Source organism: Prionailurus bengalensis, chromosome E3 (assembly GCF_016509475.1).
Source record: "Prionailurus bengalensis isolate Pbe53 chromosome E3, Fcat_Pben_1.1_paternal_pri, whole genome shotgun sequence".
NCBI classification, from domain to species: domain Eukaryota; kingdom Metazoa; phylum Chordata; class Mammalia; order Carnivora; family Felidae; genus Prionailurus; species Prionailurus bengalensis.
In genome coordinates, this window is record NC_057357.1 from 6,746,980 (window position 1) to 6,759,017 (window position 12,038).

General features: G+C 50.7%; 1 protein-coding gene across 1 annotated transcript in view; it reads left to right on the plus strand.

Moving 5' to 3' along the window:
- Positions 1-11,730, plus strand: part of LOC122471279 (transformation/transcription domain associated protein) — a 113,468-nt gene extending 101,738 nt beyond the window's left edge. Inside the window, 6 exon segments of the mRNA XM_043559673.1 lie at positions 240-465; positions 1,358-1,575; positions 4,011-4,195; positions 8,162-8,365; positions 8,452-8,646; positions 10,629-11,730. Of these exon segments, the coding sequence (XP_043415608.1) occupies positions 240-465; positions 1,358-1,575; positions 4,011-4,195; positions 8,162-8,365; positions 8,452-8,646; positions 10,629-10,913 (1,313 nt within the window). The 3' untranslated portion in view covers positions 10,914-11,730.
- Positions 11,731-12,038: the final 308 nt, after the last annotated feature.

The following is a 12,038-nucleotide window of genomic DNA, read 5'->3' on the forward strand; positions in this document are numbered from 1 at the left end:
CATGTGTTCCCTCCTCCAGTCTTGGGGGGAGACCGGTCCCACCTGAGGGTCCCCGTCACTCGGTCAGTCTTCAGCTTACACTTTAAAGAGTGGGAGAGGCAAAAATGCTTTGCTCCAGGTTGGGTATAGAGTAAAACATTCCTGCTTCCTCTCTGGGACGCTCTTGAGCATGATTTTGTAGTGAATTCCGGGTCACCCCAGATGACTAAAGATGTTTTTAATTACATTTTATTTTGAAGATTTTGACTTCAGCGTTCCAGGATCCATGAAGCTACATAATCTTATCTCTAAGTTGAAAAAGTGGATCAAAATCCTGGAGGCTAAAACCAAGCAGCTTCCAAAGTTCTTCCTCATAGAAGAAAAGTGCCGGTTTTTGAGCAATTTCTCAGCACAGACCGCTGAAGTAGAAATTCCAGGAGAATTTCTGATGCCAAAGCCGACACATTATTACATCAAGATTGCTAGGTAAGTGAGCCGCTCGACTGGCCTCAGGGAAGACCTGGGGCTGCCGTTCTGGTTCCTTCTGGCCCCTGAAGTGGGAGAAGGAGAGATTGTTCTCGGATCTGAGCCATCAAGCACGGTAGAGGGTTCTGGTCGAACTGATGGGGTAAATGTCTTGTTTGTGTCCCCTTTGTGTTTCTTTTGTTTCTGAAAGGCTCTTTTCTAATTTCCACAGAACTGGACATGATAGAAAGGTTATTGGTCTGTAAAACTTTTAAAGCTTAGTAGTCAAAGCAGAATTGGGCAATTATAAAATTCATTAGTGTGTATACTGTATCTTATTTTAAACGTAGAAGGTGTGGTAACAAATGGTCGTAATCAGACCCGGAGCTCTGCTCTCTCGTGCATCTGGACTTGGATTTCCCAGTCCTCCAAATCTGACTCCTCTTCCGGCTGCCCACCCTGCTCCTCGTCTTCTGTCCGTAGCCAGGGCGCGAGGGAGGGAGGTGAGGGCGAGGTGTGTCCATCCTCAGCCTGCTCCTGGGGCAGCTGCTCCCCATGGCCCCTTGGGCCAGACCGTCCTGTCCCCCGGCTCTGTGGCTGGGTGCTCAGAGCCCAGTCAGCTGCCCATCTGGAGCTCCTGAAGTCGGAGCCCGGGGCCCGATTGTTTTACGATGACAGCGTCATCTACTCTTCCGCCTTTGAGTTTCCCTGTGTCAAGATGTCTTCCCCCACGTCATAAAATCCCGTCGTACCATTTAAACCTGGTCAGAGTGACCTCTGTAGCTGCGCGTTCTGTCTTTTTGTGACGATTCCGAGTGCTGTCTTTGTAAAGTTCCCTTTTCTTCTCAAAGAGGATTGGAAGTCGAGCCTCAGGAAGGGGAGTTGGTGTTTCATCGTGTGCTTGTTTGGGCAGGTTTATGCCCAGGGTGGAAATTGTGCAGAAGCACAACACGGCAGCCAGGAGACTGTACATCCGTGGGCACAACGGCAAGATCTACCCGTACCTCGTCATGAACGACGCCTGCCTGACGGAGTCCCGGCGAGAGGAGCGCGTCCTGCAGCTGCTCCGGCTGCTGAACCCCTGTTTGGAGAAGAGAAAGGAAACCACAAAGAGGCACTTATTTTTCACAGGTATGACAGGTGCGCTTTGGGGGCACACAGCCGGTCCCGTTAGCCTTTGCGGATTTTCCCGCGTGCCGTCTGGGGAACTGAGAATGCCCTGAAGCTCACCAAGCAGGGAGGGTTCTGGAATGAGGACCCGGTGCCGTGAAGAAACCGCTCCCTTCTCACTGCAAGACGGGTGCTCTGATGAGTGTTTGGGAAAGGGGGGTGCCTGCCTGTGCGTGCTGCTGGTTTCCCTCGCCCGGAACCCGTGCTCTGGGGAAACGTGCGCTGGCACCGGGCCTGTCGTGGGCGTGTTAGCAGCGTGTTGTGAGTGTGTTTAAGTGCGGTCTTCAAACGACTCCTGGAACTCACAGTGCACTGCACGGCCCCTGCTGGAGCCAGCCTTCGTGGAGTGAAATGCGGTGCAAGGGAAAGTCAGCAAGGCCTGTGAACGCCACAGAAATCGTGGCCAGGTGGCCACCAGCAGCCTCCGAGTAAGGCCTTTCCATACGTAGTTGTCCTGGGTGGTTCATGAGTGAGCCTTTCTGTCTGTAACGGGCAGAGATGAGATGCCTGTGATCCCGCTTAGAGAAGAGAACCACGGTCAAAACATTTTAGCATCTAAACTCTGAGGTTGGGAGCCTACTGCAATGCATATTAGCCAGTCCCATAGGGAACTTTCTTCTGATGGCTAAGAATCCAACCCGTTTTGACTTAAAATCTTTCACCCTAAAGTTCACTATCCCCCAAATAAGTCAATTGAGGAACTAGAGTATACAGAAAACTGTATGCATTTTAACATGCACATGATGTGATCTGTAGTGTTGATTACATCTGTGGGTAATAGATGATTCTTTGTCTTTTCCAAAGAAACAACCTCTTGGTCAGCACCAAATGACAGTCCAAATACATGCCCTCGAGTCACTGTGGGATGTCTTTATGGGTTGAAACCATGGAACAAGCCAGTAGCCGTGGTTTGACTGAGCTTAGACCAAATTAAACCTATGTTCGTTAAAAGTCAGAGGCATGTGTGTGTGTGTGTGTGTGTATTTGGAGGGGGAGGGTGTGTTTGTGTACACATACCACGCTGACACTCAGGGCAGGCACAAGTGGTTATTGTGGCCTAGGGACAGGCTGGTGCAGATACTGGGTCATAGCTCCCACTCCCTCCCCACCCCCGCAGCACCAGTGCGGCTGCTGCCATGACCCTGTGCTGGCACACTTCGTTTGCTATCTTCTGGAAATTACTCAGCTTTCTACAAAATATCTTCAACAAAATGTCTTAAGGGGCACCTGGCTAGCTGAGTCAGTAGAGTATGTGACTCTCGATCACAGGGTTGTGAGTTCAAGCTCCACGTTGAGCATAGAGCTTGCTTTAAAAAAAAAAAAAAAAAAAAAGTTTTAATAATATTTCCTTGATCTAATATCTTTTTTAACTTTTTTTTTAAACATTTGTTCATTTTTAGTATATGTGCTGCCGAAGAGAGCGCACATTTGTTCGTTTTTGAAAGAACGCGCAAGCCGGAGAGGGGCAGAGATAAAGGGAGACACAGAACTCAACGCAGGCTCCAGGCTCCAAGCTGTCAGTGCAGAGCCTGATGCGGGGCTTGAACTCAGGAACTGTGAGATTATGACCTGAGCTGAAGTCGGACACTTAACCGACTGAGCCACCCAGGTGCCCCATTGATCTAATATCTTTAAAGTGTTATTTAATCTACCAGCAACCCCATGGGTACATATTGTAGTCCCATTTATAAATGAAGAAACTGAAGTTCATACAAGTCCAGTGACCATTCCCAAGGTCATGTCACTGGGAAAACAGCCCTCGGGATGTGAGTGTGGACAATCTGGCTCCAGGGCAGCCATACCCAACACTTTCTGCTTGAGTGTGGTCATGACGTGGGTTATCCTCATGTGGGGTGAATTGCTTCATAAAGAGTGCCCATCACTGCCCATACAGCTCCACAAAGTGACTGGGCAGAATGACCAGGTTGGTTCTGGAAACTTATCTGAGGCACAGAAAATGATGTGAGGGATCGTTTTCCTGATTTCCTGAAGACGGGGCCCAGCCATCCCCGACGCCGGAAGACCGCCTGACAAAATCACACTCCTACCTCGGAGTGAGTGGGAGGATTGATTTCTCCTGACAGGGTGCCGATGGAGGAGGACCTCTGAAGAGCGGACGAGGTTGGCAGTCTCCGATTTTTAAAGATTGCTTTCTAAAGAATTTCCGTTCATCTGTGTCTTAAGCAAAAGGGGCTGGTGGCTCAGGCTCCGTCGCTCAGCACATTGGGCTTCGTGCCACGTGCTGAGTGGGTACGCAGTGTGGGACTTCCAGCTTTCCCCCAACCCCCGTCCTCTGCTCGTGAAGGGCCGAGTGATCTCCTCCCAAGACGGCCCTGGAGGTGGAGTCGAGCGCTGCCCCCTGGCGTCGTCTCAGTCATTTCCTCCTTTCTCCTCAGTTCCTCGAGTTGTGGCGGTGTCCCCTCAGATGCGCCTCGTGGAGGACAACCCCTCTTCTCTTTCCCTCGTGGAGATCTACAAGCAGCGCTGTGCGAAGAAGGGCATCGAGCACGACAACCCCATCTCCCGCTACTATGACAGACTGGCCACGGTGCAGGCACGCGGGACCCAGGCCAGCCACCAGGTACCGAATCGGGCCAGCTGCGCTCTGTGGCGGAGCTCCCCCGGCACGAGCGCTTAGAGGAGTAGCGGGCGGTTGAGAGGGACCTTTCTCCCTCATTAGACTTGTGAGTGGTCAGAATTAGGCGACCATGGCCCCTGATGTGGTGACGTTTGCTGCAGAATAACTTGACGGCAAACTCCTCTGGCAGCCAGACCTGCTCTGAGGGACATGAGGCTGCTTATCCAGTCCGCGTTCACGCTCCTCTGGTTTGCGGCCGGGGCCGGGGTGAACCACGGCCTCTGTGTTGTGTATGCTTTTTAAAATGTGGAAAGTGGCGAGCCCTGAAACGAGTCAGGCCCAGTTGTTTTGGTCGCCTGGTGTGGGAGCACAGTGCCTCCCACAGGAGTCCCATGCGGCTCTGGCCTCATCAGGTGGGTGGAGGGCCGTCCCCACCAGCAGATTCCTGCCCTTGCTAGAAAGCAGGGCAGGTGGGGGTCTGGGTGAAGAGGTTTTGCGCGGGATTGTGTGCATCACCAGAAGGTAGCTCTATCGTGGCCTGCTCCCCCAAAGCCACCGTGGTCCTTCCTGTGGCTCCCGAGAGGGCCTCGTGATTCTTAGGAGAGATGCCACGAAGCTGGAAGCTCTGATCTTGCTTCCATCCTCCCAGGGACTCACTTCAGTTAGCCTGGGACCTGGAAGACTGTTTCTAGGAAGATGGAGCCCACAGGGTGCTTGCCTCACCCGCCTGGGCAGTGCTCAGGGTACAGGCAGGGCCTGAGGCGGTCCGGGCCTCGGGCTCTGTTGCGAGCCTCCTACCTTTGTGCAGGCAAAACGAGTGGAACCCGTCTGTTGATGGGTGTCTGTGGACAGAGCTCGTGGCCTCCCTTGGGAATTGGTGTCAGGGCTTCATCAGGGTGCAGGTGACTGCCTGGTCACTCTGTGGACCGAGGACAGTACTGAGGTGTTTGTGCAAGATGAATGGATTCTATTCTTAAGACTGCGTTTATTTGTCTCTGACATTATGGAAACTGATGACCTCTATCTGCAAATACATATTTACATGAGGTTCCATGTGTTTTACAAACTATCTGTGTGATATTGTTTATTCTGAGAGAGAGCGAGAGAGCACATGTGAGTAGGGGAGGAGGACAGAGAATCCCAAGCAGGCTCTATGCTGTCAGCACAGAGCCAGACCCAGGGCTTGATCCCAGGAACCATGAGATCACGACCTGAGCCAAAATCAAGTCAGACACTCAACTGACTGAGCCACCCAGGCGCCCCGAAAATTCACCCTTTAAAATGTTCAATTCAGTGTTTCCGGCATATTCACAGAGTTGTGAATGATAACCACAATCTGTCTTTAAAACAGTTGAGGGGCACCTGGGTGGCTCAGTTGGTTAAGCACCTGACTTTTTTTTTTTTTTTTTTTTTTTTTTTTTTTGGGACAGAGAGAGACAGAGCATGAATGGGGGAGGGGCAGAGAGAGGGAGACACAGAATCGGAAACAGGCTCCAGGCTCTGAGCCATCAGCCCAGAGCCTGACGTGGGGCTCGAACTCACAGACCGCGAGATCGTGACCTGGCTGAAGTCGGACGCTTAACCGACTGCGCCACCCAGGCGCCCCTAAGCACCTGACTTTTGATTTCGCCTCAGGTCATGATCTCATAGTTGTGAAATTGAACCCTGCTTCGGTATCAGTAGTTTGTTCCTTTCTATTGCTTAATAATAGTCCCTTGTATGACTATATCACATGTAATTGATCTATTCATCAGTTGGTAGACTTTTGGATTGTTGATACTTTTTGACTTATGGCCAGTGCTAAGGACTGTAAGCATTTGTGTATATATTTTTACATGGGCATATGTTTTCATTTCTCTTCAATACATACCTAGGAGTAGAATTGATTGGTCACGTGGTAAGTTTTATGTCTATTACATGAACTCCCAGACTATTTTCCCAGGTGATTGCAGTGTATGAGGGTTCTCTTTTCCCTGCACTCTTGTCTACAGTTATTATCTCTTTTTCTTATAGTCATTCTCATTCATTTTGGTTGATAACAAGTGATGTTGAGCAACTTTTCGTGTGCTAATTGGCTGTTTGCATATTTTCTTTGGAGAAATGTTTATTAAAGCCTTCTGCTTATTTTTAAATTGTATGATTTGTTTTTTGTTTTTGATGCTGAGAATTCTTTGTATGTTCTGGATGCAAGTGACTTGATACGAGTGGTTTCATTTTATTTCCTGTGTATTGGCTATGTTTTCCTGAGCCTTCATTTATCTCGTTTTTGTTGAAAACTGGACATTTTTAATAATATATGTTAACTCTAGAAATCAGATCCTTTTCCCTAAGGTTTGTTATTGTTGTTGTTTGCTTAGTGACTTTCCTGGACTGATTTGTAAATTCTCTGTTTTCGCCATGTGCAGCCATTGAAGTCTCTGCTCATTTAGCTAATGATTTGACAGATTTTCTTAAATGCTTTGAACCAATAAGTCTTCCTTCCGCCTTTTTTGAGGGCCTCTATGGGGGGAGGGGGATGCCTTCCACTTGGCCAAGTAGTTTATGTTCTGCCTTAGCTTCTACTTCCTGTTTGTGCAGCTCCAGGTCAACCAGAAGTGGAAGCATTGGGCTTTCTGAGGTTTTTCGTGACCTTCTAGTGACCTTCTAGATTCTCAAGAATATATCGAGGCTTTTCGAAGCCTCCTGTGGTCATCGTACTCCCTCACTCTTCCTCTTGTCTGCCATCATCTTCTGTGCTGCAGCTGGTATCGCTGCCTTGGGCATCTGCAGGGTGACGTGGTCGTCACTGACTGCTTTCAGCAAACGCCTGTCGGATAGGGTGCTCCTCACTGGCTGAACTCGAAGTTCGATCAGAGACAAGCCCAATAAATGGGGCTTCCTCCTCCCCCTAACCCCACCCCCCACCCACAGGAAGCTGCCAGATAAGTCAAATAGTGGCACTTCTCTGGAGATGAGGTTTTTGAACGCATTTTGCCACTCCTGGCTGCTGGTTTCTACAGCTGTCATGGTCGCAAAGCCACTGTGGAGCTGGGTAGATGGGAATGGTATAATCAAACTGCCACAAAGATCACTGTCACCAAGATTCAGCCTTTTTTTCCCCTTGAGTAAAAGCTACTCGGATTTTTGTAATAAGCCTTTAATTTCCAGAATTTAAAAAAGTTTTCCAGGGGCACCTGGATGGCTCAGTCGGTTAAACGTCTGACTTCGGCTTAGGTCATGATTTCACGGTCCATGAGTTCGAGCCCCGCGTCAGGCTCTATGCTGACAGCTCAGAGCCCACAGCCTGCTTCGAATTAAGTTTCTGATGTTTGCTAATGTTCTCGATGGTGTTTGTGGTTCTTGGTTGCTTAGGGCCTGCATTTTAGTGGTAGTCAGAGCCCATAGGTAGGACTTAACCCAGAACAGACCTGTGCCTTTACCATTTGGTCTAACAGGAACGGAATTAACTCGGCAGACTTTTTATTGAGACTGTCTCTGAATTAGTGGTGTTTGAAATAGTGTTGTGAGTCCTCCAGCACAGAATTCACTTTAAAGTGTTGTGTAACATCTGCTCTACTTTGATAGACTAGCTCCTTCAGTTATACACCTTTCGTCTTTAATAGTCTAAGGTGTGAATTGTTGTCATCCAACTATTTGTTCTTTTTGTTAACCGGCCTAGCGTTTTCTCTGGTTAGCAGGTTACGGTATTCAGATTTTGCCTAAATTCTTGGCAGGACAGATATCACGCATCGTGCTCCTAAGGCTTTTATTCAGATGGCGGTGGTGTTGGTTTGAGCATATGGTGTGGAGCCCTAAGAGGGAAATTGACATCCCTGTATTTAGTCAAACAACATCACATACATATTTCTCAATAGAATTCATTCTGTTGGTGCCAAGTAAGTACAAACCTACAATTGGAGAGTTTTCCTTTTGGAGAAAAAAAAACGAGCGAATTGGAGGGAGGTATCATGGGGTGATCTGTCCTTGCAGGTCCTTCGAGACATCCTCAAGGAGGTTCAGAGTAACATGGTACCACGCAGCATGCTCAAGGAGTGGGCTCTGCACACGTTCCCCAACGCCACGGACTACTGGACGTTCCGGAAGATGTTCACCATCCAGCTCGCCCTGATTGGCTTTGCAGAGTTCGTCTTGCATTTAAATAGACTCAACCCCGAGATGTTACAGATCGCTCAGGTAAAGGGTGTGAGGAGACGGCACCTCTCCCCAGACCTCTCTGCTGTGTGGTTTCAGTTCCACAAGTGTTTCCTTCTGGTGTTTAGGACACCGGCAAACTGAACGTGGCCTATTTCCGATTTGATATAAACGACGCGACCGGGGACTTAGATGCCAACCGTCCCGTCCCTTTCCGCCTCACCCCCAACATTTCCGAGTTTCTGACCACCATCGGCGTCTCCGGCCCATTGACAGCCTCCATGATCGCTGTCGCCCGGTGCTTCGCCCAGCCCAACTTCAAGGTAGGCCACGGTGGCTGGTGTGGCGCGTGGCTGGGGTCACTTGTATGCGCGCGGCCTCACAGCTGCTGGTCTGCCAGTACGGAGGGAGAGTGTTGCGGCTGCACAGTTAAAGCTTCTGCATTTTGGAAAAAGCGTTTCAAGTTGTTGCTGTCTCAAAGCACTTACAAAAAGGAGTCAGAAGCCTCTACTGACCATTTTCCCAACCATCACTGTTGCTTGCCGGTTTCGTTTATTCCATTTGGTGTCCGTTTTGTGTTGATGTAGATCTTTCTTCTTTAAAAGGGCGGAAATACTGTCTGTAGGGTTGTGCCGTCTTCCTGGCACCGCGGTTATGGGTCCTAGAGGACAGTCGTGGCGGTAGGACATGCGACGGCCGCCCCGGCCGCGGGCGGGTGTGGGATGGCGCTGCCCTCCTCTCGGCGCCGTCCCTGCCCAGCACCGCACCGGCTGCTTCGGTGGCCTCTCCTCAGACTCTCCCAGCGGTTGTCCAGCTGGCGGGCAAGGTGGGCAGCTCAGAGCTCGTGCCGCCGGCAGAGGGCAGACTGGGATTAGAATCCGGTTCCCACTGACTCCAAGCCCGTCTTCACCGCAGTTATTCTCTCCTCATGGTTGGGAGCTGAACGCAACTTATTTTTCTTCTAGCTTAGGAGACGGGTTGTACCTTTTTTCCCACAGATGAGCAGTTTGTGTCTAGAGACGCCTGCAGATACCAGTTGCTTTTCCAAAAAATTTGCTCAGGACAGTTGTAAGATTATCAGCTAAATGCTTAACTGTGAAGACAGACTTTTTACATCAAACACATCTTGTGCTTTCAGTGCTCGCTTGTCTGTTAGCGAGGAGTGCTTTCTGGAACAGGAGTACGAACAGGGGGAAAAGCAGCCCTGTGGCTCTTCCGTGAGTGAGTGGTCTGTGCTGTGACCATCACTTAGCCGGGGCGTAGGCTTGGAACAGCAAGTCCTCACTTAGAAATGTTATGCTTCTGGAAACATCATAGGGCAGTCCTTACACTGGCATTTACTTTGAAAACCTTAAAAGAGAACAACGAAGGAAGCACTACCCGTATCTCAGGGGCCTGGTACGATGTGGAGTAGCACCGTGCATTGTTCCTTGTGTAGACGGTGCTGGCCAAGATGAGGAGGAGTCGGGCCACCTTCTCCAAACTCTGGACCCAGATTTCTTAACAGCCTAAATGTAGAGGATGCTTTTAAGTTCACTAAAACATAGACCATTTTGTACAGGAGTGTCTTTTAAAAACACATCTGGGAGGCTCTCTTACTATGCCCAGTATATAAACAGGGAAATTGAGACACAGAGGACTAAGTAAATCGATCAAGGTCACCCAGGCAAGAAGGTGGAGCTGGGGCTAGAACCTGAGTCTGTGCCGTGGCCACACGGAGGCCCGGGGATGGCCCTCCTTGACGTGAGACACATGTCCCGTGACACCCACTTGATTCCTTCCTGTCTCCACCCAAATGTGATCTTGTCACCAGCCCCCACCCCCTGCAAACCCCTCTGAGCCCGCCTTACCTGCTGTTTCTGCACAGTGCCCATCACCACCGGGCATGTTGAACATTTCTCTGTTAGTACCAGAGCCCCATAAGGGCAAGGGGTGTTCACTCTAAGCTTCGGTGCTGGGAACGGGCCTGCCCAACCAAGCCCCTGTCAGGTGTGCAGGTGCTCATTTAAACGCTCGGCACCAGGAAGCAGCGTGACAGCAGCAGGTGCCCCTGGACACATGTGCCCCGGCTTTGCAGAAGACCAGACCAAACCCTGTGCCTTTGGGCCCTCGCTGCTCCAAGTGAGGAGGTGGTTTGTACCCCTGGGGGCCAGCCCCCCGCATCTGCCAGGCACACGCCGCGGCCCGGGTGCTGGGGCTGACCGGCCGCGACGGCTCACTGTGCTCGGGCTCCGCCTCCTTAGGGAGCTGCCCCTCTGGGTCGCTCCTGGTTAATCCAGGATCGTCTCGTTCTCTCTTGGCACAGGTGGATGGCATCCTGAAAACCGTGCTTCGGGACGAGATCATTGCTTGGCACAAAAAAACGCAGGAGGACACCTCTTCTCCTCTCTCGGCCGCCGGCCAGCCCGAGAACATGGACAGCCAGCAGCTGGTCTCCCTGGTGCAGAAGGCCGTCACCGCCATCATGACCCGCCTGCACAACTTGGCCCAGTTCGAAGGCGGGGAGAGCAAAGTGAACACCCTGGTGGCCGCCGCAAACAGCCTGGACAACCTGTGCCGCATGGACCCCGCCTGGCACCCGTGGCTGTGAGCGCGCCCGCCCTGCCGCCCAGAATGGGAAGCACGCCCGCCGGCTGCTGGGCCTCCTCTCTGCTTCACCCGCCGTGTTCACGGAGGCCCGACAGCGCGTGTGCGAACGCAGGTAAATGGAGTTCTAGAGGAGCTGCCTGTTACGGCGGCAGAGTGGAAACGTCTAGGCTTTTAAAATTCCCTTGTAGGAACCAGGACTCTCCGGTCTGGGATTTCTTTGTGAAACCTTTTTTATCGTACTCCTTCCTGCGTGTGAATGTACAGATGGAACTGTAGGAGACAATTCTATATCGTCCGTTTTTAACTCAGAAATGACACCTCACAGGAGCCTTGTGCTTTTGTACAGACCTTTGTAACAAGTGTACAGAAAACCCACTTTGTTAGAGACAACAGGAAATTATGAACAAGTTGAGCTGGTTTTTCTCTAAGCACAGACTTTTATGCTGTACGTAACTGGCTCCGGGATCTCCTTGCGCATTGGATGTGGGTCAGCACGGCCTCGTCACCCTGCGGGGACGCCGTTCCTCACGCGGCGGATTCAGATCCCACCGGGAGAAAACTGAGCCCCGGGGGTGGCAGGTGAATCTGAGGCTTTTCATCGGCTGGCTCTTCGGACGCCTTCTTGACATTTACTATCATTGTACCAGGAAAAAAACCTTTTCCTTCCTAATTTAAAAAGAAACAGCAAGAAAAGTTTGTCCGTTCACTCCAGTCTGTCATGTTCACATTTTTATAAATATGAGCATTGAGAATGTTCTATCTAAATTTGTACAGTGTGATTTTTTTTTTTTTTTTAGAATAAATATTTTATAAAAGGATGTGTCTGCTCTTACATGTATGGAAATGCTTGTTTCCTCTGCCTGAACGTCCATCAGCCCCTCGGGGACCGAGCCCCCTGGGCCAACACAGCCATGCTTCAGGGTGGCTTCCTGGGGATGGACAGACAGGTGACGCCTGGGAGGGGTCTTGGCTTGGAACTTGGGGGTCCGGACCCACGCTCAGCGTCTTCTGTGATGGCAATGAGGCTGGTCCTGACTCCGACGGTGTGAGACATGTCTGGGAATCTGGTCCCTTTCGGCTTGGTTTCCCCACCTCAGGGTGGCTGCCGAGGGACCTGTGTACGCAG